The sequence below is a fragment of the Buteo buteo genome, chromosome 20 (assembly GCF_964188355.1).
Source record: "Buteo buteo chromosome 20, bButBut1.hap1.1, whole genome shotgun sequence".
NCBI classification, from domain to species: Eukaryota; Metazoa; Chordata; class Aves; order Accipitriformes; family Accipitridae; genus Buteo; species Buteo buteo.
The window spans coordinates 3,358,496-3,382,991 of NC_134190.1; the positions used below are offsets into that span (position 1 = coordinate 3,358,496).

Below are 24,496 nucleotides of genomic sequence, written 5' to 3' on the forward strand. Positions count from 1 at the left end.
ATAACTCTTACAGCACCTTCAGAGGCCAAAGAGACCTGAGAAAATGTCAGAATGTGAGAGTTCACATGCCAAAGAAAAGGGAATCTTCTGAGCCAGTGTTTCTCTTCTCTGCCTCAGTTACTTGCCAAAATCTACAAATTTGCACTTGCTTTCAATGTTTTTCATTATTTTCATGCAGAGTAAAGGGAAGATAATATGGAAAAGTGCTTTGTATTTGATGGAAGCAAATGAACAGGAAAGGGAAACAAAGCGTACAAAATGAATTTTTATTAAATGAAAGAAAATCTGTTTTGTGGGTCAAATATGAAATAGAATATACAAAAACTTTACATCAGATCTCTTGTCAAAGAAATTAAATCCTATCTAGACTGGAGTAGCACTCGTTCTTTCCAAGACAACACGAATGGGTGAATATGCTTCTTATGGCAGTACAGAATCACACAGTATGCTGTGCTAAATTTCCGGTTACAGAGAAGAAAAGTTAAAAATCTAAACGATGTCCCTAAAGAACCCAACTATTCCACAAAGTAACTTAAAAACATGAGTTTTGATCATTATGTATTCTCTTAGAAGCAAATGACAGGTGGGTCAAGTGCAGAATTCACAAAGCTTGCATACCACATTCTCTGTTTCTATACAAATATAAATCGTTCTTTTTTTTATTTTAAAAATCCTTTTATAGCATTTATTTGTGGAAAAGGATGACCAGTTCATCAGGTTCCTGCTGTACTACCCAGACAATTCCATCTCCTTTATCTCCTCCTTTTTTTTGAAGACCGTTACCCATAAACCACAGACTGCAATATTTTTAAAAAGTTGCTGTGTGTTTAATCACAAATCTTTGTATCACTGTCCTGTATATGAAGGTTCTGCAGAGCTCCTAACATGTCTTTGGCATAGCACACCAAGTCCCATTTAATACTTTTTTTGTTTAAAAAAGTATATTTTCCTTTAGTAAAACACCTTAAAAACATCTATTTCCGATTTTGTAAAATAATGTGTCACCTCTTGTGTTGCTTTGCAAAATATACACACACATTTTGGAAAAACATTGAGTACTGACATAAGGGACTCATCTTGAAGTCCGATCTGTTTATGAGAAGTAAAATATAATTACAAATTCCGTCTTCTGCGTGAATGTCACATGAAGTCATTCAATTCGGCTTCAAGCGCTGCTGCCATTTCATCCGCTTCAGAACTGCTTCCTTCCTCATCTTCATTGCTAGATTCTTTACTGGATTCACTGGCAGCATCATCTTCATCCAGTTTGCGCTTGTGACCCCTGGAAGGGTAGACAGAGATAATGCCCATGAATCAAGGCATCTCATTGCTTATTAACACAGAACACTATTTAACACGAGAAAAAAAATGGGGCTAAAGGACTCAACCTTTTTTCAGGTCTAGACAAAAAGTACAGCATTTGCTTTTAAATGAATGAACAGTAGTTAGCTCACACAATTGAATTTTTAGTTGCTGTTATTTACTGTCAGCTGTAGGTGCAAAGAACAAAGTACTGTTAATTTTGTTTCTCCTACTCTTCTGGACAAGGAATGAAAACAAACTATAAGACTGTTTGAAAATAATGAGTTGATTTACTTTCCTCTCGCCTCCCAAAAGAAAGAAGAAATCCATCGTGTGAATGAAGAGATTATCAACATACATTATAAGTTGTTATATGACTTTGAAATATTCAAGTTCCTGCTTTTTTATAAAAATAAAACCTTAACTGATTAACCAAATCTCACTGCACCAGCTTCTACACTTTCACGCTTCCAAACATAGGGGTCTCGTTCTTCTCTCTTATGTCTCTTTGGATTAGTACTGTCAGGCTGAACAACGTATTTCTTAGCATCTCTGGAGAATTAACCAGTTTAAACAGGAAGCTGGTGTGCACCATACCCTGTTGGAAGAATCGTGTTCCTGGTCATAAAAGATCTCCAAGGAAAAATCTAATGTTTCAACTGGGACATAGCCAAAAGCAAAAGAATTTGGATTTGTGGAATCCTAAAATCTCTTTTCCTTGCCAAAAGGGAATTTTATATCAGACATATACTTCTGAGACAAAAATAAAGTTGAGACTTTGCATTGCACAGAATTCATAATGAGCTGTAGAAACACCTTCAAAATCTTTCCTCGATCAGTTGATCCAATTTCAAGCAGAAAAATACATGCAAAGGGGGTATCTCTTAAATAACCGTCCTTTTCATTGCTAGGTGGGGTTTCATTAAGAAAAGGATGCATCCACTTGCAACCATGAACAATTAATAAAGTGATCTTTTATCTTTTAGCAAAAAGCAGTAATTTAACAATGGTCCCTTTACTTCTGAGAGTATAGAGATGTAGCATATAGCAAGAAAGACCTTTGATAAATACTGACTTGAACTATGTATATCCAAAAGAAATAAATACAAAGATTGTCAAACTGGTGAGCTTGTAAGCAACACTGAAATACAAAGCAATTTTTATTTATACGGACATCCTTTTTGCCATTTTCCCCAGAAATATTAACTCTCAGGAGCCCAGACTGCTTGATTCGTAGGCCGGTTGAGTGACACCTGACCTCCCCTTTCTCAGCTTTTCAGGGAGATGGACAAGACGGGGCATGAAGGCAGGAGGGAAGTCTCAATCAAAACGGGAAGGGAGCGGTACTATGTAACCCTCTTTTTTCCTTTCTGCTGCACCAGTGGGACCAAAACATCCACTGCTGCTGCTTAACCAGTGCTTCCCCTCGGCGATGTTGGGTGGGTTTTTCTGTTCGGTATAGGGGGTAGGAGTAGTACTCCAGGGAGGTACGGCTGAAGCCCTGGGATTCCCTAACAAGGAAAAATGGGATGAGGCTAAAGCATTTCCTGAATATTTTGCGACTGAAACTCAAATGTGCCCTGCTGAGGGAGTTACAGGGCACTAAATGCAGCCTAATACACAATAAAAAGCAATTTCTTGGGCGTAACACTGATTTCCGTGCAGCCTACATTAGCACGCAGTTTGGACAAGGAGACACTCAGACAAAATGTGCCCAGTTGGACGAAATCTTAGCACATTTCCATTACAAGCTACACGAATGCATGGAGCTTGAGTTTCACTTGCTCACTTAGTGATGATTTCAAGCCTTCAGAGATACAGCGCTATTTTAGGCATTAATGATACTATTAGCTAGAAAAAAGCTAATCAGGAATTAAAGAAAGCTGAAAGAGTCTTACTCAGCAGCAGAAGAAAAAAGTTGTGCATATTTAACAAGTAGTGGATAAGAAGTATATACGTAATGCTAACCGAGAAATAAAGATAAGACATAAAGACAGACATGGAGGGATCTATAGCACAATGTTCACAGCTGAAAACATTCGCATTCACCTGTTTGTAACACTGCATCTATGGAAACTGATGGTATCTACCAACTGAAAAATAAAATTAACAGCCTGACAGCTATAATTTACACATATGAAACACGTGCACACAACCATTGCAGATGATGTATTAAAGAACATGGCAGGACAAGCAGGTTTTTAGAGCCAGCCCAGATACTCTTGAGTTTGCTGGGACCTAAATCAATAGCAAAGATCCTGTAGAAAAAAGGTCTATGAAGAAACAGTATGTCACTGCCAGCTGATTATTTCTTAAAAGTGAGGAACAGCTCATTTACTAAGTAATTAAGGCAAAGACTAGCAAAATTACTACTTTATGCAACAAAGCCACCTTTTTATTTAAATCTACTCCATAGCAACTAGATTTCAGTGGGGACAATCAACAAAATACAGGGACCTGAAATACTCAGTGTAACTAGTTAAGTAAAGAATGGAGTTCCAGGCTACAAGAAGACTTTCCAGTAAACTTTAAGGACAGTCCTGACATATTTTCAACCCTCATTCGGTTGTTTTAAACAGTACCTTTGGAAATGCAAAAGACTGAACATGATCTATTTTGTCAGCTCTTGTTCTTTTGGCAAGGCTATAGCGACAGCTCTACTCAATCTAGATATGAAAACTTCCTCACTCACTGGGAAGGTAAAAACCATCAAAACCAAAAAAGAAAACATAGCTAAGTATTAGTCCTCTGCTAGAAGAAAGAAAAAAATCTCTCGAGAATGTGAGTATTGTTCCTATTAAGATACAAACACCTTTTGCTATTTGTGTACTGTAAACTGCAGCTTCATAGCTATTCCAAAACATTTAAATGAGTATTATGAAATCAAATGCAAAGCTAACTCTGATAGAAGTACGGAGGAGGAACATCAGTAACATAGTGCTGCATTTTCTATTTGCAAATTCAGAAAAGACAGATAATATCCCATTAATAATTTCTATCTTCAGAGAAAAGCAGTATATCCCCATGGCAGCATATCTATTAACATATCAAACAATTTAAAATGTATATTTTCCTCATTATTTTGTGCCCACTCCTTGTCATTTCCAGTTTCAGAGCCATAGAGCATAACACTTTTGAGTGGAAAAGTTAAGCACATACAGGATTCCTTCTTAATATTTAGAGAAAATGATTCAGCAGTATGTTGCAGGCTTCCATTAGCCTGATTTGCATTTTAAAAAGGAATTTTGCTTGACTGCTATTAAAAAACAAACGTATGGATAACAACTGGATATCTTTAACCTCATAAACGAACAATTAAACTTTCCAAAAGACTGAATGTAGAAATTTAAATATCTGACAACTCTGTGAAAAAACTTGTACAATTCATATTTCCTTTGCCTTTGCATTAAATATTTTTCCTTTGTAATACTCAGTACGAGGAGGCCCACCAGTTGATGTGATGGAGAAATCTTTTTAAAAGGGAACTACATTTTTAAAAACCGACATATTTAAATGAATTATCAAGATATTTAAATAAACTACAAGTGTAATTCATAAGGATAGAAAAATAAAAAAACCCACTATACTTCTGTAAAAGTTATTTTTAGGAAAATTTAATCTACAGAATGCTAATGAGAAATATACTTTGTGATATTCTGAATGAAGAGACAGGAAGAGAAGACATTACAAAGCTGCAATAGAGCATGGTGTATGCATGTGAAAAATAGCACAGGAAAACTTATTGAAAATAAAAATTTATTCAGCTCTTGATCTGTTAAAATGATCACTCAAATAAATATGATTGCAAAGTACAACTGTAGGTTGAATGAAAACTTCATTCTTATATTTTCAATTTAAATTCAGTTCACTGAAAGAGCCATAGGGAACAAAGCAGTGAAAAAAAGTCCAGCATTTGTTGCTTCTATTATCTTAAGGCCTTAATTTATAGTTAGCTGAAAATAAATAATGTTGGAAAAACAATTTTTGCTATTAATTGAAAAGCAGATTGTCTCTGGTCTGCTTTGCATCCCAATGGCGCCCTTGTAAGAAATACAGTACTGCATTAAAATAGAAACATCTAATAAGTGAAGGAACTCAAAGGGCAACATAACCCTTGTTTTAAACAAAGCAAACATAAACCTTTTCCAAACCTTGTTTTAAACTTGCAAAAGAAAACTACAGCAAGTATTTAAATAAACGTTGACGTATACTTCAAACTCCAAATACCCACAATCCCCATCCCTACTCTGATAAGAAGTAAACTTCTAAATTATTGCAAATTGACCTGATTTTTTTCAATAGCTCCTCAAATTGGTACGGTAACAAAGTAGAGCCTGCAGACTAAATGTGTTTAGTCTTTTACAAGCAATCAGCTTACAGCATTGACATCATAAATCAGGACTTAAATTTGGTACCAAATACAGTCAAGTTACTCTCTAATGAGAACACTCACGTAGCAGCCATAAGCAGTTTGGAAGGCAACGGTTTGAAAAGGGCATTCTGAAACAGCTTGCTGCCTTCCAACAGCATTACAGCCCTGCAAGACTGCCTACGCTGCCCCAGGCACACCTCCGAAGTCCGATGTGGAAGGTCTGTTCCAACTTCTGTACACATCTAGCCCACAGCTTTCTGTGAACTCCTTCCATAAGAGAGAGAAGGCGATGCTGAGTTTGGTAATGCAACAGGAATTTGACTCCCTTCCATAGGAATTTGACTATGAGAACAATTTATTTAGATAAAGTACTTCTGTGGCAATATCCTTCAGTTATTATGAATTAGAGCTGGTAAACCAGGAAACCTGTTCGTCAACCAATTTTGAAGATGCCAGCCCAGTACTTGGCTAACAAGGCTAAAGGACGTGAGATCTGAGACAACGCATCGACTGAAAATCAACGTTGTGGGCGTTAACACATTACACAGGACAGACAAGATGATTAAATTTTCAGGGAGATGTTCCAAGTTTTACAGTTATATTTTCTTAACATAGCATACATGGCAACATCTTATGCACGCTTGATACGACACCGAGCAGTTGTCCACAGCAGGCCTGTAAAACTCAGGTGTCTACCCTCCGGCACCTTGTCCCATACGTCTGTGCAGGAACATGGAATTTTCTGTCTTGGTGCTCCTCTCCAGCCCCGGCATAGCACGCTGCCAAGCACACTGCCTTAAGAGCAACAAATAGCACTAGTCCCATATTGGCGAGCCGGAGCATGTGTTTTTACTTTGTGCTCATGTGATGACAACCAGGACAATATTTAGTGTCGCAGGAACAAACGCCAGACACCTCACATATTTCCTCATGAACTCATCCAATGTTGTCTGTGGGATTACAGCGTGATCCAGAAATCTAATATGCAGAAAAATGCACAGGGAATGTTTATTGCACAGCCCCGGCGTGCAGAAAGAGATCCTGCAGTTGGATGAACAGCATGCTTTTAATGCTCTTCACAAAAACGTCTTCGCAGAAATCCACCAATTCCAACTGACAGCTCCAAAATGTATTTTAACTAACACAACGGTAAAGTGAGAATTCTGTATAGCTTCAGTGCCCTTCTGCTTTAAAATTTAGCACACCTGCTGCACACTATTCTAATGGTGAGAAACTATTCTGGAAACTTTGAAAACTACTTTAACAGCAGCTTTATAATCCTCTGAAGTAAACACTCAATGTGTATGTAAATTGAAAGAAAGTTTTTAAAGTCAGGAAGTCATAAAAAATTTAAAATAAATTCAGAAATTACTACAATGTGTCAACAAGGATATTTTGTAAATTTTGCTTAAATCGTCCATTTGGCAAGGCTGTATTTTCCTGATATTTAGACCAACGGGAAAGTTTAATAACAAAAAACCCACCTCAACTCATTGAAAATGGTTATTTCTTAACAAGTAAACATTTGCTTGGGATATTTAAAAAACAAACAGTGTAGCAATAAAGCTTTAAAATGAAAGACTGTGCCCTAAACTAATTTTCTCTGCACTGAACTAATTAGATACAGATAATAATTAAATTGAAAAATGCAAAACTGAAAAATTGAATCTACAATTTTGCTTATTTAATTAAATCACAGATAAATAAAATATGCCTCTAAAATAGTTATTAACTTCAAGTTGTTTAAAAATAATCCACATAGTTGTTATAAAAAGACGTTTATGACACGCAACACCGACTGTTTCTTCAAAAGGCAAATGCGACAGCGGCAGTTTTATATCACATAACAAATACTCTTGTCACTGATTTGTAGAAGACAACAGAAAATTAAATATCCTTTTCAATATGTGGAATGCCAGACTGCTACCTGATGCTTCCATAATGGAAAACGCACAGATGCATTCTGGCATATCATCTCTTAATCCTATTGTAAACAAGCAGAAACACAATGATCTATTCACCTTTCCTGAACAACCTCACCCCTTTCTAGATGACTGCATTTGAATAACCTCCCAACAGGGGAACAAGCCAATATTCAGACAAAAAATACACGTCCATCAACATATCAATATTTTTAAAGCCAAACCAGGCCTCCGTTGTTTGAATCGAGTTCTCTCTGCAGTTTCTTCCAGTTTACAAATATTGCCCATTCTGACAACAAATGGCACACTGCAGATTTATAGCTCTGTAGAGATTCTGGGTAGCTCTGGGAGGCCAGAACAGGAGATACAAAGGATCAGCAGTGAGCAAAGGAAGCTGCAAACCTTCCTTCACCAGTGCCTAATGGGTACGGTACTGAAGTCTACCTGGATTTGGTTTGAAAAAAGTCCTTGGAAAATGGCATCACTCCAATTAATTTTTGTTACAGGAAGCACTGCGGGAGATTGTCTCAGATAATGATGAAGAATAACATTCTTCACCAGACATCGAAATATGAGCTATTGTTTTGAAAAATGGTAGCACGCAATAAAAAAAATTAAGATGGAAAGTGAGCAAAAAATGTAAGATGTATGGACAATTTAGACAATTCAAAACCGTACATCAAAATAAGGAGTTGGAAAAGAAACAGCATCTGATTTCTCTAAGAAAAGTCAAACTACCTTCATTTTTCTCACAGGAGCCTACTGTGTGTGTGGAGGTACCCCGGTGCCAATAGAGTAGAGTACAACTACAACTTAAAGACCCAGTGCTGCAAAGTAACGCTTGGAATTCACCTGCCCCCTCATCCTGGTCGGATTTGGCAGCATCACCAAATCACTGAGAACCTTCTTCATGATGCGTCATTGGGCATCTTAACTAAAAATGTTGAACTTAAGTTTCCTAGAAATCTGGGCTAGAACTTGGTAGGTTTCCATGAGAAACAGAGGAAAGTGGTGTCAAGGCTTTACAGTTAAGAAAAATTTGAATTAAAGTTGTAAGAGTATCTGACAGAACTATGTGACTTTTACATCAGTTTTATAAGGTTTGTGTAAATGATATATACAGCATACCAATACATGCAATACGTTCAAACCAGAATGCTATCCATCTTTCTTTAACTGTGCAATACTAACAAACTCCCTAAAAAGTGGGTCTACATTCATTAAATTTGGATCTCTAAAATACTGGGTCACTGAGCATCACAAATTCAATCTGGATCAAACTGGCATATGCCAGGCTATCTGCCAAATCAAATCACAGTACTTGATCCCATCTACAGTCTGCTCTACATTTTTTTTCTGTCAATATTTCTGGAAAAAATTTGAACCAACAAAGGGAGTTTATACTTGATCTGTACTTTCTGTTGTGCAGTTGCAAATGTTTTTGATGGTGCTGTCCAATAACCAGATTCACTGTATTGTTCAGCTGCAGCCTTTCCCGCACCTCTAATGAAGAAGACATCTGAAGGAGAAGATGCTTCATATCTATTATCAATCCAGAGTAAGAGGTTGCTACTGAGCTTGGTCTTATCGATGCAGTGGTACCAGCTGTAGGATCATATAAAGTATGATTATCACGGTACCTGGATATATGGATGCATGCAAGAGGAATCTGTGAAAAGGTGTTTTCTGGACCCCAAATGACTACTGAGAGAGCCACAGCACTTCAAACATTTAACAAAAACTAAGACGAGTTGTTCTCTTTCTAGTTGCTATCTGAGAGCGAGCGAGCCCCACTAGTGCAGGGACAGGAGCAAGGTCTGACATGCCAGGCAGTGATCACTGCGTGACTTCAGGAATAAAATTACTTTGCAGGCCCTCTCCAAACTGACTAAGCGTGCTCCACAGCTGAACTGTCGAGCAAGGACTTGCTCGGATATACCCCTGCTCCTTGCTAGCCCGCACAGCCAGGTTACCCTCATGGGGGTAATGCATGGGTGCAGCCGTGGCAGAGAGGAGAAGCCCGGCCACGTACCAAGTTTTTGCAGGCAGTTCTGGCCCCCCAGCTCAGGTGCGGTTTACTCACCCTTGTTAACACCTGGAACACTAAAGACCTTGTCAGGCTTTCAGGTATTATACCATTACAGACACAGTGGTCTGAAGTGAACACCAGTGTCAGCTGGGAGACAAGTCTTCTGTATTTCTGTTGATTGCGTCTGCAAGCTCTACAGGTCCTCTGCCTAGTAGGAATGTATTTTGTATGCGCCTTTAACATGATCGGGTTTGTCTGATGGGTTATTTCACTGTAACTGGCAAAACAAATACTGTCATGCATTCAATTTAGTTTTCCAGTAAATATTTCCTGGGATAGCTAAAGGCACACTCAAGCCACGCTGGTAGTTTGAGAAATGGCAAAACGAAGGTCTGAGCAGGAGACGTTCCCTTCAGTGGAGAGGGAACAACACAGCGGCAATATGCTTGGGCCGGCCACGTGGCAAAGGACACCTTTGCTGCTGGGCCATCTACTGTGGGGTGGTGAATTAAAACATCCATATTCTGCTTTTCATGTGCTTGGCTGGTAACGATGCAGGGACAATTCTCCAGTCAGCTTGATACAACAGACTTCTGAAATAAGTTCAAGTTTTCTACAAAATCTGACTTTGTTTTTTTGCAATGGAAGCACGTACTAGGAGTTCATATGATTAACAGACTACTCACAAATGGGGAGATCTACCCATTTTTAATTCCTGTTCCATACCCCCCCCCCCCCCCCCCAATAAGAAGCAGCACTGCTTCTCTTCTAGCAACGTTTTTAGCACATGCTTCGAGCAGGCATTTTAATTGTTGATATACACTGCTGTTTAGCAGCCATTACAGACTCGCAGGAGTCAAGATTAATGCACATTAGTTATTATGTTTAAATTTAAAGTACTTTTAGAATTCATTAGGGAAACTAGAGGGTTGTAATATATCAGCTCTTCTTCCTGATTGGAACAACGTTGCCTTACAGCATTCCTGCTAATGTCCTAAGTCTCAAGAGTGGCATAGAATGAAGGACTAAAAACCTTCGCTAACAATTGTTAATGTACTACTTCGTTTCCTTATCCTCAAGAGATATTTAGATATCCATACATCTTACTGAGGAAAAACCTAAATTGTTTAATAGCTTATAAATTGCACTAAAGCATTCAGCCTGACTAAAGGAAAAAATGCTGCCTAAATTACTTGAGGGCCAACCCTAGGCTATTCTTCAGAGTCTTCATGCCAGCTTTCTCACTGACATGTAAACTGAAGCAGTATGTTACTAATTTTCCTCACCCTGAACTTCTACCTTACGTCTTCCTTACCCCTGTCTGTTCCTTCAAAGCCACAGATGCAAAACAACATTAATATCTATGGACTGCTGAAACGGGGTAGTGGTGGTGGTGGTAATAACAAGTGCTTAAATATTCACCCAGTACTGGGGGAACTGTATCTCTTATGTGAGCGGAAGCAGGATACTGGAGCCTGGTATTGTTAATTGCTCCTGTGGAGAAACAGAAATAAACTCCAAAACAACCTGATGCTTAGGGTTTCTTATCCGAACTCAGATCCCATCAGAGGGAACTGCCCCCTGTGTGTGGCACAAGTGCTCTGAAGTTGAAGACAGAGTGAAATGTTTTCCTACTTCTCCCCTTGTGAGTGAACTCTAGGAGCTCAGGTTTTTCAAATCCATTCAGGTTTCTAGTTCTCCCCTCTTGCTCTGGCAATCATGGGAGCCAAGCAGGAGCTGCTGATTTGACAAGGTGGCAGAACAGGTAACAGACCCTGAAGCAGATCAAGCCAAGAACCCCCAACTTGTTTCCCATTATCCTTGTTTCTTGCAGCCTTAATTTCTTCAAATTTAAATTGTACTCTTGGCATTTTTTGAATCTAAGTAATACCTAAATAAAATGTTTCATGCAATAGCCCCTCTCCCAGCTGGGCTACAGAGCCAGCATTGGATAACTGCCCTTTGGGTGTTATGAAAACTCTCCACTCATATCCGTGAGATTGTTTCGAACAGTCCCACAGCCGACAATCTCGAGGCGTAGTATTACATATCAAGAGTTCTCCCTGTCTGGGAGCTCCTCGGATGGGGTCAACAGCCAGCTCCCATTTCCCTGGGTTGGGGTTAGGCTGGGATCTCATCCGCATAGGCTCTCCTCCTCTTTCACCTCATGCACCTCTGCTGTAGGCTCCTAGGACTTGCCCAGGGCTCTTCTGACTCCCAGGTAGCTTATGCATACTCCTTCCTCCAGCTCTGACCTCAGCAATGCTGATTTTACAGTTCACTTAATGGTGATACGCTAATTAAAGCAAACAAAACACCCATTCTTGATTCTGAGACAAACTCATCTTTACTACAGAAGCACAAGAAAAACAGAGCTTGATAAAAAGGCAAACATCTTCACCCAATTTCTTCCTCTCACTAATCTGGATCACTCCTTAGGTTTCAGGTCAGGGTCCTCAAGGGGTGCCAGGATCCTCCCTGCTGCACATGGACTCTTCTCCAAACTGAAGTGTTCTTTTCCAATGCTTTGCCCTTTCTCCTTCAAGCTGGTCTCACAGTTAAACAAGAATCCTCTGCTAGAAAGCACATCGCTGTTCTTCCTCTCTGATCATGTGAATGCCTCATCACTTTTCAGCCCTCACTCTTTCTAAAGTGATAGTAATACTTGATTTCTGTAGTCTGCTTCTACAAAATCCACCTGTTGTCAACTGGTGCTTCTTGCAGATATATTACAGAAAATTATTTCCCTCAGGCTCTAGTCACTCCATTGTCCCGGGATGGAAGCTATTATTTAATGGCTCTGCAGTAATAAAAGGCAATGACTGCAGAAAGACTTCTGCCACAAATACATTGACACATTAGTGAGAAATCAATTTCATTACTTCACCCAGAACTGGAAGTTATACACAGATTCACTAAATCATTACAAATGGTAGGAGTTAGAGAAGAAAAATGTAAGAATAACAGCAATTCCTGTATATACTTCAGCATTTATTAGTGCATTTCAGGAGACAAGGAGAACAAGATAAATACTTTTATGCCTGACAACCTACATTATGGTTCCAAACTTTTGCTCCTGTATAAACTAGAGAAAAGTAGCATCTTAGATTCTCAGCTCATTTTGCAGATACCAGCACAATTCTTATGGAAAGTGCAAGTGAAGCCTATTTAGTGTTAAAGTAAATTGAGAAAATAAAGATATATTTTAACAGCACTTCCCTAATTCTAGTAACATACAGACTTCTAATTGCCTGTCTATCCTTCCCCTGAAGGATTAGAACCATTAGACCTTAAATGTCATGTAGACTTACACAGTTAAGCCACATATTATTGAAGTAGGAAAACCCATTAAGAAAAAATGGTATTGATGACTTAGTATATAGAGAATTCATTAAAAATGAACTAAGACACACTAGGTTTCAAACCTGTTACTGAAAACACTTACTATAAGCAAAGTTTATGCTGTTTTTCACTTTTCCAAAGACACTTCTCTTCCCGATCTCAAATGCATAATCACTATGTCAATTGATAGGTATAACCTCAATATCATGTGCAATTCAAGTTATGTTAACTGCACACACAGACACACCTGGACTGGATAATATTGTTTTATTGCATCTAAACACCTTCTAGGTATTTTCACAGCAGACAGTAAAAGAAGCTGAAGGCAGATGGTCACTCTAACTAGACTGTATTTCAAAGCATTTTCAAACTTCCCACCTGATGTGGTCTGACACACACCCAGGTATTATAAACCACCACTTTGTGAGAAAAGCAGTCTTGTGCAGTTTACACGCCTTTCAGCAATTTGCAGTGATGTGAATCCTCCATATTGTGGAGGGAAATGTGAAGATATTACAGAATCATATTAAAATATCTCACAGAAGTTCAAAGTACCACTGTTCAGCTATTTAGTGAACAATGAAAAAATATTTATAGAACTAAACCAACTTACATTATTCTTAATGTAAAATTTATTAGATTTAGGTGATAGTTAAAGTGGAGAATACCTCACTTCTTACACCACCAAATGCTAAAGAAACTTGGCAAAAAAGCAACATCATATCCATATGGAGAGAGACTTAGAAAACAATCTCTTGGAAAAAGGAAAGAAAAAAATATTCAACTGCTGTTTATATTTTATAGGTTTGAGTTGAAAAAACCTCATGTTTTGTGGATATGAATGTTACTGAGAAATAATTTATACAAGTTGTTTAGGAACACTGTACAAGAAAAGTAGTTCAGATATTCTCTCCAGAAATAACCATCCCAGGAGAAACCAGCAAAACCCAGTCAGTCCCCTTGAACTTCAGCTATGGCACCTGCCATGTAAGATTTATGAATATTATGAGTATTAGTGATAATATGGAAGTTTATAAGGACAAGATCACCATCACTGACCATTCAACAATAGTCAGCAGCGCAGTTGCGTGCACTCCATTCTGCTGCTGCAGTCGTGAGCAGACCACAAGGAGCCCCTGGAGAGCAAGTAAGCATTGACCCTGCACGCTAGAGAGCAGAGCCAGCTCTCCTAAGACAGGTGCCATGGATATAATAGGTGTAACTACAACTCTTGTCATTTTAGGACAGTGGGAATGGCCCAGCTGCACCTTAAAGAGGTGCCTTGAGGTTAACCCAGGCTCCAGGGCAGTCCACAGTATAATGAAGCTAGCTGCTTTTCGCATTAATTCTGCGACAAGGTTTGCTTGGTTGGGCCAGAGAACTTTTAGATTGTACAGTTGGCTTTCTAAAAGGCTCTAGGAGGATGAGCATCTCCATCTTAAGAGACGAAAAAAAAGCTGCAACTGAAACTTAGCAGCTTGACACTTTCAGCGAACAGGCACAAGCTGTGCACTTGCTCCCTGTAGGAAACACAGAGAAATACAAGACCATTTCAGTCTCATGATCTAAATGCAAACCAGCACCTTGGTTAATTTTAGCTCTAGTTAATAGTCTAAATGTGTGAAAGTTTACACTCTCACTGGTCTCTCCTGTGACTTTTTTTTTCTTATCCAGTTAATGATCTGAAGCTTTCCAAAATGCATGTTACTCTTTAATTAATAGATATTGTATTAGGCCTTGGCAATAAGTCATCAGTTGGCAGCTCAAAGTATTTCAGAGTCTATAAGCAGCAGCTATGAAGTGAATGATATCGTTCTGTGATTTCTCCTGAAGCAGACCCTGCATCTATCGCTTGTGCTACCTATAGCAATGATATACATGTGCCTGGATTCTTAGAACAAGAACCTTCCTCTTCAACAGTTGAATAAGCATACCTTTGTTTCCCTACTGATTTATGCATCTCTGAACAAACAACAGACCTAGTTAGACCTGTTTTTTCTCAGTAATCTTTCAGCAATTTTGAGACTTTCGATTTTCCTGTAAATGGTGATGGAACCAGTTTGACTATCTCAACTTCCCCCTGCACAGTGAAATCCCATTGTCCTTCCCTTGCACATTAGTCATTTTGACACAGGAAAACTATTTTATCAAGGAGAAAGAAAAAATTTAGGATACAGCTCTGACAAAAAGAAAGAAGATAGACCTGTAGAATTTAATGCAAGAATACAGCACACATGTGAGAGAGATATATATAAAATAAAAATTGTTTCTCCATTTTGACATGAATTGTAAGCCTACTGCAGTAACTGGAAAACTGGAATTTCAGAGAATTATATCATATTTGAAAAGCATCACTGAATAATTTTCCATGTTTTTCGATACAGAACTCCCATTCAAACACATCTTCATTGAACTTGAAGTTTCAAAAACAAAAGTGAGGGCCAGGTGTCAAAGATCAGCTCTGGAGTAATCTGTATTTCATGCAACCACTTTCATTGTGGAGCTGTAACTTATACCAGAAGAATAGGATGAAGATGTTACTTCCCTAAAGTTCTACCTACGACAGCCACTTGTCAGAATCCTTAGTCTCTTGCAAAACTGACTTTGTTACTGCAAACTCTGGATGGCAAAAGCAGCTGCTTTTCATCTGTTCATCAAAATAAAGTACTTTCAAAGCTAGACTAGTACTTTAAATACTGCATGTTTTCCATGCCTTTATTCTGGAATTACTATTATGTATGCTACATAACACCAAGGATAAAAAGTTGGTGTTTTGTTTTTTAAACAAAAGGGAACTTGAGAAAAAAACTATGTCATTCTAAGGTCTGTATCACTCCCTGAAAACTAGTTTACTCCATGCTTACATCCTTCCCATTGCAGCATGGACAGTGACATATTAGAGGGCTAGTTGAGCACACACATCATTTCCATTCCTCCACTGATACTGTACCTTCTGGGTAATAACAAATCTACATTTAAAGAGTTTCCAGCTTTCCACAGGATTAAGAGTGTGCTTTATGTGAAGGAGAAAAGAAATGTACAAATACGAGTAGCATCTAGCTCTGCATGAATTGTAGCTTTGCATCTGCAATGTTGTCTTCCTACTTTCATTTAAAAACATTCTATTTCTTCTTTGAAAACTAGCTGGAGAAACCTGAGATGGCTTAAGGGGAAAAAAATATACTCTATTTTGAATTGATTGTGCTTCCTCATACTGGTTCCTCTCTAGTGACCAGTATTCTTTTTGCTACTTTGCTTTTGAAGATCAGTGAAATCTACACAATTTTCCCACTTGTCAAATACATGCTAAGTACCTCCATCTGAAACATGATGCAATACTTCAGTAGGCACAAATGTGCAGTAGGAAAAGGTGAAGTCATCTCCCCTAAGTATTCCGTAAGGAATCCATGAAGAATTTCTTACAGTTTTTACTTCCCTCACAGAAGAATCCTACCATAAATTTATAACACAAGTTATAAAGATACCTAAGGTTAACAGCTGTCAATGTTGTTGTTTAATCTCTTAATTTACCCCATAAATAAGAAAAATGTCACTATCAAGAATCATACTAGAAGAAAACTGAAGTAATGCATGCCTCCCAAATGAAGATGCAAGCACAAAGCTTGCTTAATCATGCAACATACCTTTCTTAAATCCCCTGATTTTCATACTACTGGATCCTTCCATTAGACCCAGGTTTATCCCTCAGAACTGATGCCTGGCTTTTGATGAGAGTTGCCCAGTTCCTTCCCCCCCCCCCCCCCTTTTTTTTTTTAAATAAGTGGTTAAGATAAGAAGAAACTATGACTGTATATATTAAAAGCTGATCTCTTTATATTAATATCTGGTAGTTTCACTATAAAAACTATCTGCTTCAAAATGCTTTATTTTCACCACATAAGACAGCAATCACCTAAAATTTCTTCTTATAGACATTGTTATTTAAATTTTTTGTGCATGGAACATAGCTTTATGTCCACGATGCCCAGGAAATCATGGGTTTCAAGTCCTCCCCTTCGCATATCTTATGATCCCTAGATGGGAACGACAACCGAGACATCCATAAATATACACATATGCAGTAAGGACTGTGATTTTTAAAAGCAAGCCATTTTGAGGGCATAATAGAGTTGACAGTCTCCTTTTAAAATCAAAGTAGGGTTTTATCAATTGTCCTTTCAAAAAAATCTTAAAATTACCACTCATGTAATGGAAACAGCTGACATCTTTCTGAAGCCTAAGGAAACAAGAAAGGTAACAGATGGTATCGAAGGGAGAAAATAAGCGATCAGGAATACAGAGAGTATAGAAGCTTCAGCCAGCCCATGAGAATTCTTCATTCACATTTTTATTTTTAGAAAGATGGTATAGCATTTTCATCTACAGGAGTGGCTTCAGATAATAGGAAGTCTGATCAATACAGGGCTTTGAAATACTACCAGTGGGACTGACAGAGAATATCTAAGACAGGCACTACAGTACTTGAACTTTTAAGACATTAAGAGTACTATTCAGAAACTTCTCTCCTTCAGCTTGGGAGCCACTGAAAGATGTATCTAATAGAAAATGCAATCATCCCATTATCCCTGAAAGGTTTGTACCACCCATAGTAAGGGTGCACCACAGCAGGAAGAAACTCCAGTGATGACTCTGCCATGTGAGATACGTGATGCTTTACAGCCGAAGTACATGATTTTGATTTACAAGAGCATATTTTCCTCTCCGTTGTCTTCAGGATTTGATTTTGCTGTGTTCTCTTTCCTTTGCTCCCTCCAGAACTGTCCTGGAGCTACCATCCCTGGCACTTCACATCTTTTCTATTAGTTTCCCTAAAACTTGTACCTTCTTTTCTTTTTATTGTACCTTTTCTTCTCTAATTGAAATTCTCCCTCATCATCACAAGAGAAACCCGCCTTTTTGCCGAGACATCCAGCCATGTAAAAATTGAGAAGTGATGAAACGGAGAAGGGATCCCAAGCTCAGAAAAAACACATTTATCTTTCAGTTGCTGGAAAGAAAAAGACATTCCTTGATAAGCAATATGGATGTCATAGGCATTACACCTTAATATTCACCTTATAAATTATACTTGTGCCCTCAGCTTCCGGAAAGAAAGCATCAAGTTTAAGCTTATGTATCTTCTTTTATGAACAGTGAAGAAGGTTAAATCCATATGAGGAGCTGGAAGGAGAACTTAATGAACACAGGAGATGGTAAGGGTTTGCGGGGTTGTTTTTAGTATTAAAAACTTAGCAATGCTAAAACTCTGCAGAAGGTGACAGCAAATATCAAAGAAATTTTAATTGGTAGAGTGAAGGAAAACTTTCAAGGGTTGCAAGCAGTTGTGTCACTGTTGTCAACCTCTTTTGGAAGATGAGCCTTTCTACTGAGGAGAATATGACATTTCCCTTCCTTTCTTCCATACTTCGATGAATTATGTCAATAGCACCTAGGGAAACCTATTTTTATTGGGAACAGCTTTTAGTAACTGGCTGCTGTTGATCAAGTATTTTTACAGAAAACTATCCTTTCAGAGAACATATACAACTGCAATGCTCCTTAGTTTTACAGATGTACAAACCAGGGGCAGCCAGACTCTGTGCTGAGGGTCATTTCCCTCCCCTTCCTTCCAGCAAGATATACAAAGATCAGATCAGTATCATGGGATAAGCTGGGTTATCGTTGACAATAGAAACCTCAGGTAATTCAAGTATTATCAGGTGCAGTGGGAGCACAGTGCAAGAAACATCAAGCAAAATTTAGATCCACTGATAGAAGCTGGGGCACTGCAAGACCCCAGATTTCTGTACTGCAATTCCAGAGAATGTTCTCAGATGGATAAAAAAAAACAGTGGAATAAAGAAAAGGAAAAAAACAAAACCCAACCCAACCCAAACCCTTCACAGAGAGAGCACATTGGAAACATCCTCCTGGAAACATCTAAGTTGTACTGCACGGAGCCACCTCAGTTCTGGGGGGTTTATAAGCTATCTAAAAGTGGCTGCCCTGCTGGAAGTTGTGCTGCTTGGAGGACCTGCACCCAAATTCGTACTGTACTAACTCAGCTTCAGCATTTCAGTGTCCGTGATTATGTGTCTAGCTCTTAGTTACATTGCTCAAATACTTACCCCATGTTCCCTACTCTTTCATTGCACAGTGTGGCCCCAAATGCCTACAACAGTACTGCACAGCACTGAACCCAAGCAATGGAGGAGCCAACGAGGAGAGGCGAGATGCTGATGTTATCAAAGACAAGAAAGTCTTGTACCATAAGTGTCAAATGGAGAACTAGGGAAAACATGAGCCTGATGCTAAATGGGGCAGGGGACCCAGTGACACAGGACATGGAAAAGGCTGAGGTACTAACGCCACCTTTGCCTCAGTCTTTACTAGCAAGAATGGCTTTCAGGAGTCCCAGGTCTCAGAGCAGGGGGAAAGGCTGGAGCAAGGAAGATGTACCCTTGGTGGCAGGGGATCAGGTCAGGGAACACTTAAGCAAACTGGATGTACATTAATGCCATGGGCCCTGACGGGATGCACATGCTGCTGTAATGCAACCCTCAATCTTTAAGTGATCATGGTGATTGGAAAAGGTGCCTGAGGACTGGAGGAATGCAAATGTCACTCCTATCTTTAAAAAGGGCAGGAAGGAGGACCCAGGGAACTACAGGCCAGTCAGCCTCACCTCGGTCCCTGGGAAGGTGATGGAGCAGCTAATCCTGGAAGCCATTTCCAGGCACATGAAGGACAAGGTGATCAGGAGTGGTCAGCATGGCTTCACCAAGGGGAAATTGTGCTTGACCAACCTGATAACCTTCTACAATGAAATGACTGGCTTGGGAGATGAGGAGAAAGCAGAGGATACTTCACTAAGGCCTTCGAAACTGTCTCTTGTAAGATCTTCATAGAGAAGCTGTTCGAGTATGGGCTGGATTAACAGTGAGGTGGATTGAAAACTGGCCGTACCCCAAGGGCAGTGACCAGTGGTACAAAGTCTAGTTGGAGGCTGGTAACTAGCAGTGTACCCCAGGGGTCCATACTGGGTCCAGTCCCACTTAACATCTTTGTTAGTGATCTGGATGATGGGGTGGAGCGTACCCTCAGCAAAGCTGCACATGATACAAACCTGGGAGGAGTGGTGGATAGGCCAGGGGGCCATGCTGCCATCCAGAGGGACCTCAACAGGCTGGAGAAAATGGACCAACAGCAACCTCATGAAGTTGAGCAAAGGGAAGTGCAAAGTCCTGCACCCGGGAAGGAATAACCCCATGACCTGTACAAAGGTGGGTGCTGACCGGCTAAAAAGTGGAAAAGGACCTGGGGTTCCTGGTGGACACCAAGTTGACTGCCTGGTTCATGAACCAACAACGTGCCCTTGTGGCAAAGAGGGCTAGTAGCACCCTGGGCTGCAGCAGGAGTGGTGCCAGCAGGATGATGGAGGGAGGTGGTCCCTCCCCCCTACACTCAGCGCTGGTGAGGCTACACCCGGAGTACTACGTCCAGTTCTGGGCTCCTTGGTACAAGAGAGACACTGACACACTGGAGAGAGTCCAATGAAGGGCCACAAAGATGATTAAGGGACCGGAGCATCTCTCCTACGAGGAAAGGCTGAGAGAGCTGGGGTTGTTCAGTCTGGAGAAGAGAAGGCCTTGGGCGGGGTGTGCATCTCATTAACATGTACAAATTCCTGAAGGGATAGCCTGGCTCCATCTTCTTTATGCTCTCTTCAGTGGTGCCCAGTGACTGGACAAGAGGCAGCAAGCACAAACACAGGAGGTGCCATCTGAACATCAGGAAACACTTTCTCACTGTGATGGTGACTAAGCACTGGCAGAGATTACCCAGAAACGTTGTTGAGGCTTCATCCTTGGAGATACTAAAAACCGCAGCACTACCACCTTGCCTCTCTAGCCCTTTTAACTCCTGACTTACACGTAAGTTTCTTAGTCATGAAACACCAGAAACTTTATGATCATGTGAAGGGACTGACGATAAATGCTAGATTAGACCTGCAGATATATGAAATAATTAATCTCCCCTGTTATGGGAGATGCTCCCAGTGCTGAGCACCTTGGCACCCATCTGAGGGCCAGGAGACTTTGAGGAGACAGTATTCACCTCTGGCACTCCGCTGCCCTTGCCTGTTCTCCCTGTCCTCCACCCAAACACATTCCAAATCTTTTGGAAAAAACAGCAGCGTGCTGGTCCTGTCTCCACCACAACACTAGAGCACAGAGATGGGCAGGCAGCTAGATGACTTGCTATAATGATATCTACTTTGCCCATCATTTTCATCCTCCATTGCCTCAAATACCACTCAAACTCATCCATTACATACTTCCCAGATGTGGATATGCCAGTCATAATCAATCATTGCCTAGTCTCTAGTATTTTACAGACTGATGCATCAGCTCTCACAGGGAAGAAAAGGACTACAGCTAAACAAACCTGAGCTATACATTATACAGACAAGATATTAACAGACCTATCTCTGCAAACCCACTGAAAATTTGAATCCCTTCTCCGCCAACAACTTGTGATACCAGAAGACCACGGAAATGACTGAAAACAGGAATGGCTTCCTGTGGCTGGAAAAGTTTCCAGACTATTATCTGTCCTCATTCTGAATTTGGGAGGGGGGTTCCTTGCAAAGTTCTGGAAAAGAGAAAGTTTTCTCAGGGGCTACTCAAAGTTTCTGGAACAACATCCTACAGAATCCAAGGAGCTTGCTTTCCAAGTGAAACATTCCCTTTGTTCATCTGGACTTCTCTTGCAAATATCTAGCTTTGTGCCTACATTTCTGTATGTGGATAAAACACAATTTCAAGCAAGAACACACAACACTTATACCATTGAAAACACTGAATTTATGGTAATTCATGACTAAGACTCTACAGAGAACAGAGTGAATAAATACAGCTTTCTGATTTTCTCAATGCAGCAGCAGCAGCTCACATATCTAGAACTGAAGACAATACAAACTGCCTCTTAGGTTCTTCCCTGACTTTATAACAAAATGTGCTTGTACACATTACAGATAATTAAGCTTTGTCCAAAAGTAAACTTCAAAAAAAAGGCATAACTATAAAAATGTGTCATGTTATAGTAGTCTTTTTCTCATCTCAAGACACAGCCCAGCTGGTTTCTGATACAGAAGATGTCTGGTAACAGGAAGAGTGCAAGGCATTTATTTGAATGAATGAGCAAAGTACTGATTCTCAATTTCTTTGCCATCTCAGACTTAGGTCCAGTTTCATGCCTTACCCAAATTCTAGGATCTTCTACGAGTTCAATGTACAAAAATCACTTATATGGCTACTATTTGCGACAGATATTTCTCTTCTGGAGCAATGCTGTCATCTGCTTAGAAGCCCATCTATGTACAGACAACATGAATTTGATTTCTAGTTTCTGTTGGGTACATCAAAATTCTGGTGGGTTGCTCACCTTCCTAGGTAAGCATCCTAACCAGGAACTAAGGTTATGGAGAACTGACTTTTAATTATTGCAGCTTTTCACCCTTAAGTCTTCCTGCAGACTATAAATACAATTCATACATATAGCCAAGAGAAGACTTTCTAATATAAATTATAATTTTTCAGCGTAACTGGATGACAGTAGATTCTTACAGACAACATATTATAGGAGTAAAGCCAACTGTAAAATTGGAGAGAAAACTTCTTTCAAAAAAACCTGGAGGTGAACTGCAACCACTTCTATCCTCAACTTACTGAATATTCAGATTCATTTTCTCAAGTATTTTTCTTACAGTTTTATTGACACCCATATGCACACTGTGTACCAACAAGACTAATCAGCAGCTGGAAACACAACTGTAATTTAATCTGCAACTTAACTGAAGTTGTAGTAGGTATATTTTTAGTAACAGCTTGAAAATTTAGGCCATTAAATTCATTAACGAGCTTGAAGATATGAATGTCTCATCTACTTAATTGAGTGCTTTTATAAAAAACTAAGCCATGCATTCATTTAGTTATATAGCTGATTTTGCCATTCATCAGTGCCACTCTTATAATTTAAGTAATTTACCACTTGAAATTTTAAAATACAAGCAGCACAAAAAGCAGCGTACTGCCATGTCCCAACATTTAAGTGATCAAGAAGAAATAACACAAAATTGTGGTCACTGTCTAGATAGAAGAGACTATCAAAAGGGATAAAAAAAGGAATCCAATCCTGAAAGCATGCCAAAGTTTAAATAGAATAATATTCCAGATGACTTATTTACTATTGCCCTGTTGACACTGTATCTACCGAGAAAATACATTTGGCATTCATGCACATGGGCCATACAGCTGATTAAAGACAGAAATAGAGTTTTACTTTGGATGAGCTCTAAGGTCAGCCTGTGAGTTGAAGGTGTGCTAGCGGCTGGAGCACAGCAGGAAAGCTCCTGGGAGTTAAATCCCAGCTTAGATTGACCTAAAGGAAAGGGTGAACTCCAGGACCCCTCTGGGAGGCACACCAAAGCATTGCTGCAAAGGCACACTCCTGACCTGGGCTAAAACGCTAATGTAGACACAACCTCTAAGTACCGGAGCGCGTGCCCATTACCACCATTTACTTCTCTGCAGAGAGCTGGGTACCTACTACATACGCAGAGACTGCTTCTTCATTTCTTACAACTTCTTTCAAACATTTACCACTACATGTGCTATAGTTTCTTCTCTGATTTATTTCCGAAGAAATTTAAAAGAAATCATACATCCATTTATTTTATGCTTTTGCTAATTTTGTTTCCTGCACAGCTAGAGTAGTTCAAACTACGCTTTATGGTTTATGAGTTTTTAGACTTGTCCACATTAATTTTTCCATATGAGATCTTAAAGCTTATTTCCTTTAAATTAGGAATAGAATAAAAAACTTCTTTACCACAGCAGCAGAAGAAAACTAAACACAAAAGCTAAAAGTGAAGGACACAGACCAGCTCTGAAGGTTTAAGATATTAATAGAAAGATAACTTCTCTTTAAAAACCAAGCAAATTGGTATAGCTTATATCTCAAAAATCCCCCTGGGGAACAGTTCCCTCAATCAGATAGCATATAGTAGCAAATGAAGAGGAAAAATATTTTCACTGAGATGATAATTTTGAGGTTTTTTTTTTTTTTACTTGTATTAGAGCATGCCATTCAGTCTTCCTAAAAAGAAAACGTTCAGTGCCAACCTCCCTTTCTAACACTGTTGTCCTCTTTTGTGGCAGATCTCCCAGATACTTTTCATTTATGGAAATTAATTATTTTAGGGGTTTTTTTCTCCTTTCTTTTTTAAATAGAAGTGTAATATTCCTTAAACAATCAATTTAATCAGGCATGCTTGACTTTTTTTTTTTAATGTACTATCAAATAAAATAGCTTATTGAAAACAGCACCACACATTTATGTTCCTTAGACCACATCTATGTACCAATAACTTTCAGCATCTTTCCATCAACTTGTGGGTTTACAAGGGTGTAGAAAACCCACTCCTCTGCACCTTCAGCTGCTACTGGCACAACAATGCTGCAAAAC

The 24,496-nt window shown here is 39.3% G+C and overlaps 1 protein-coding gene across 1 annotated transcript in view; it reads right to left on the bottom strand.

The window, feature by feature from the left end:
- Window positions 1-252: 252 nt before the first annotated feature.
- CTDP1 (CTD phosphatase subunit 1) overlaps window positions 253-24,496 on the bottom strand; it is a 114,452-nt gene continuing 90,208 nt past the window's right edge. Inside the window, exon 13 of the mRNA XM_075052092.1 lies at window positions 253-1,282. Within this exon, the coding sequence (XP_074908193.1) occupies window positions 1,141-1,282 (142 nt within the window). The 3' untranslated portion in view covers window positions 253-1,140. The remainder of the gene's footprint in view (window positions 1,283-24,496) is intronic.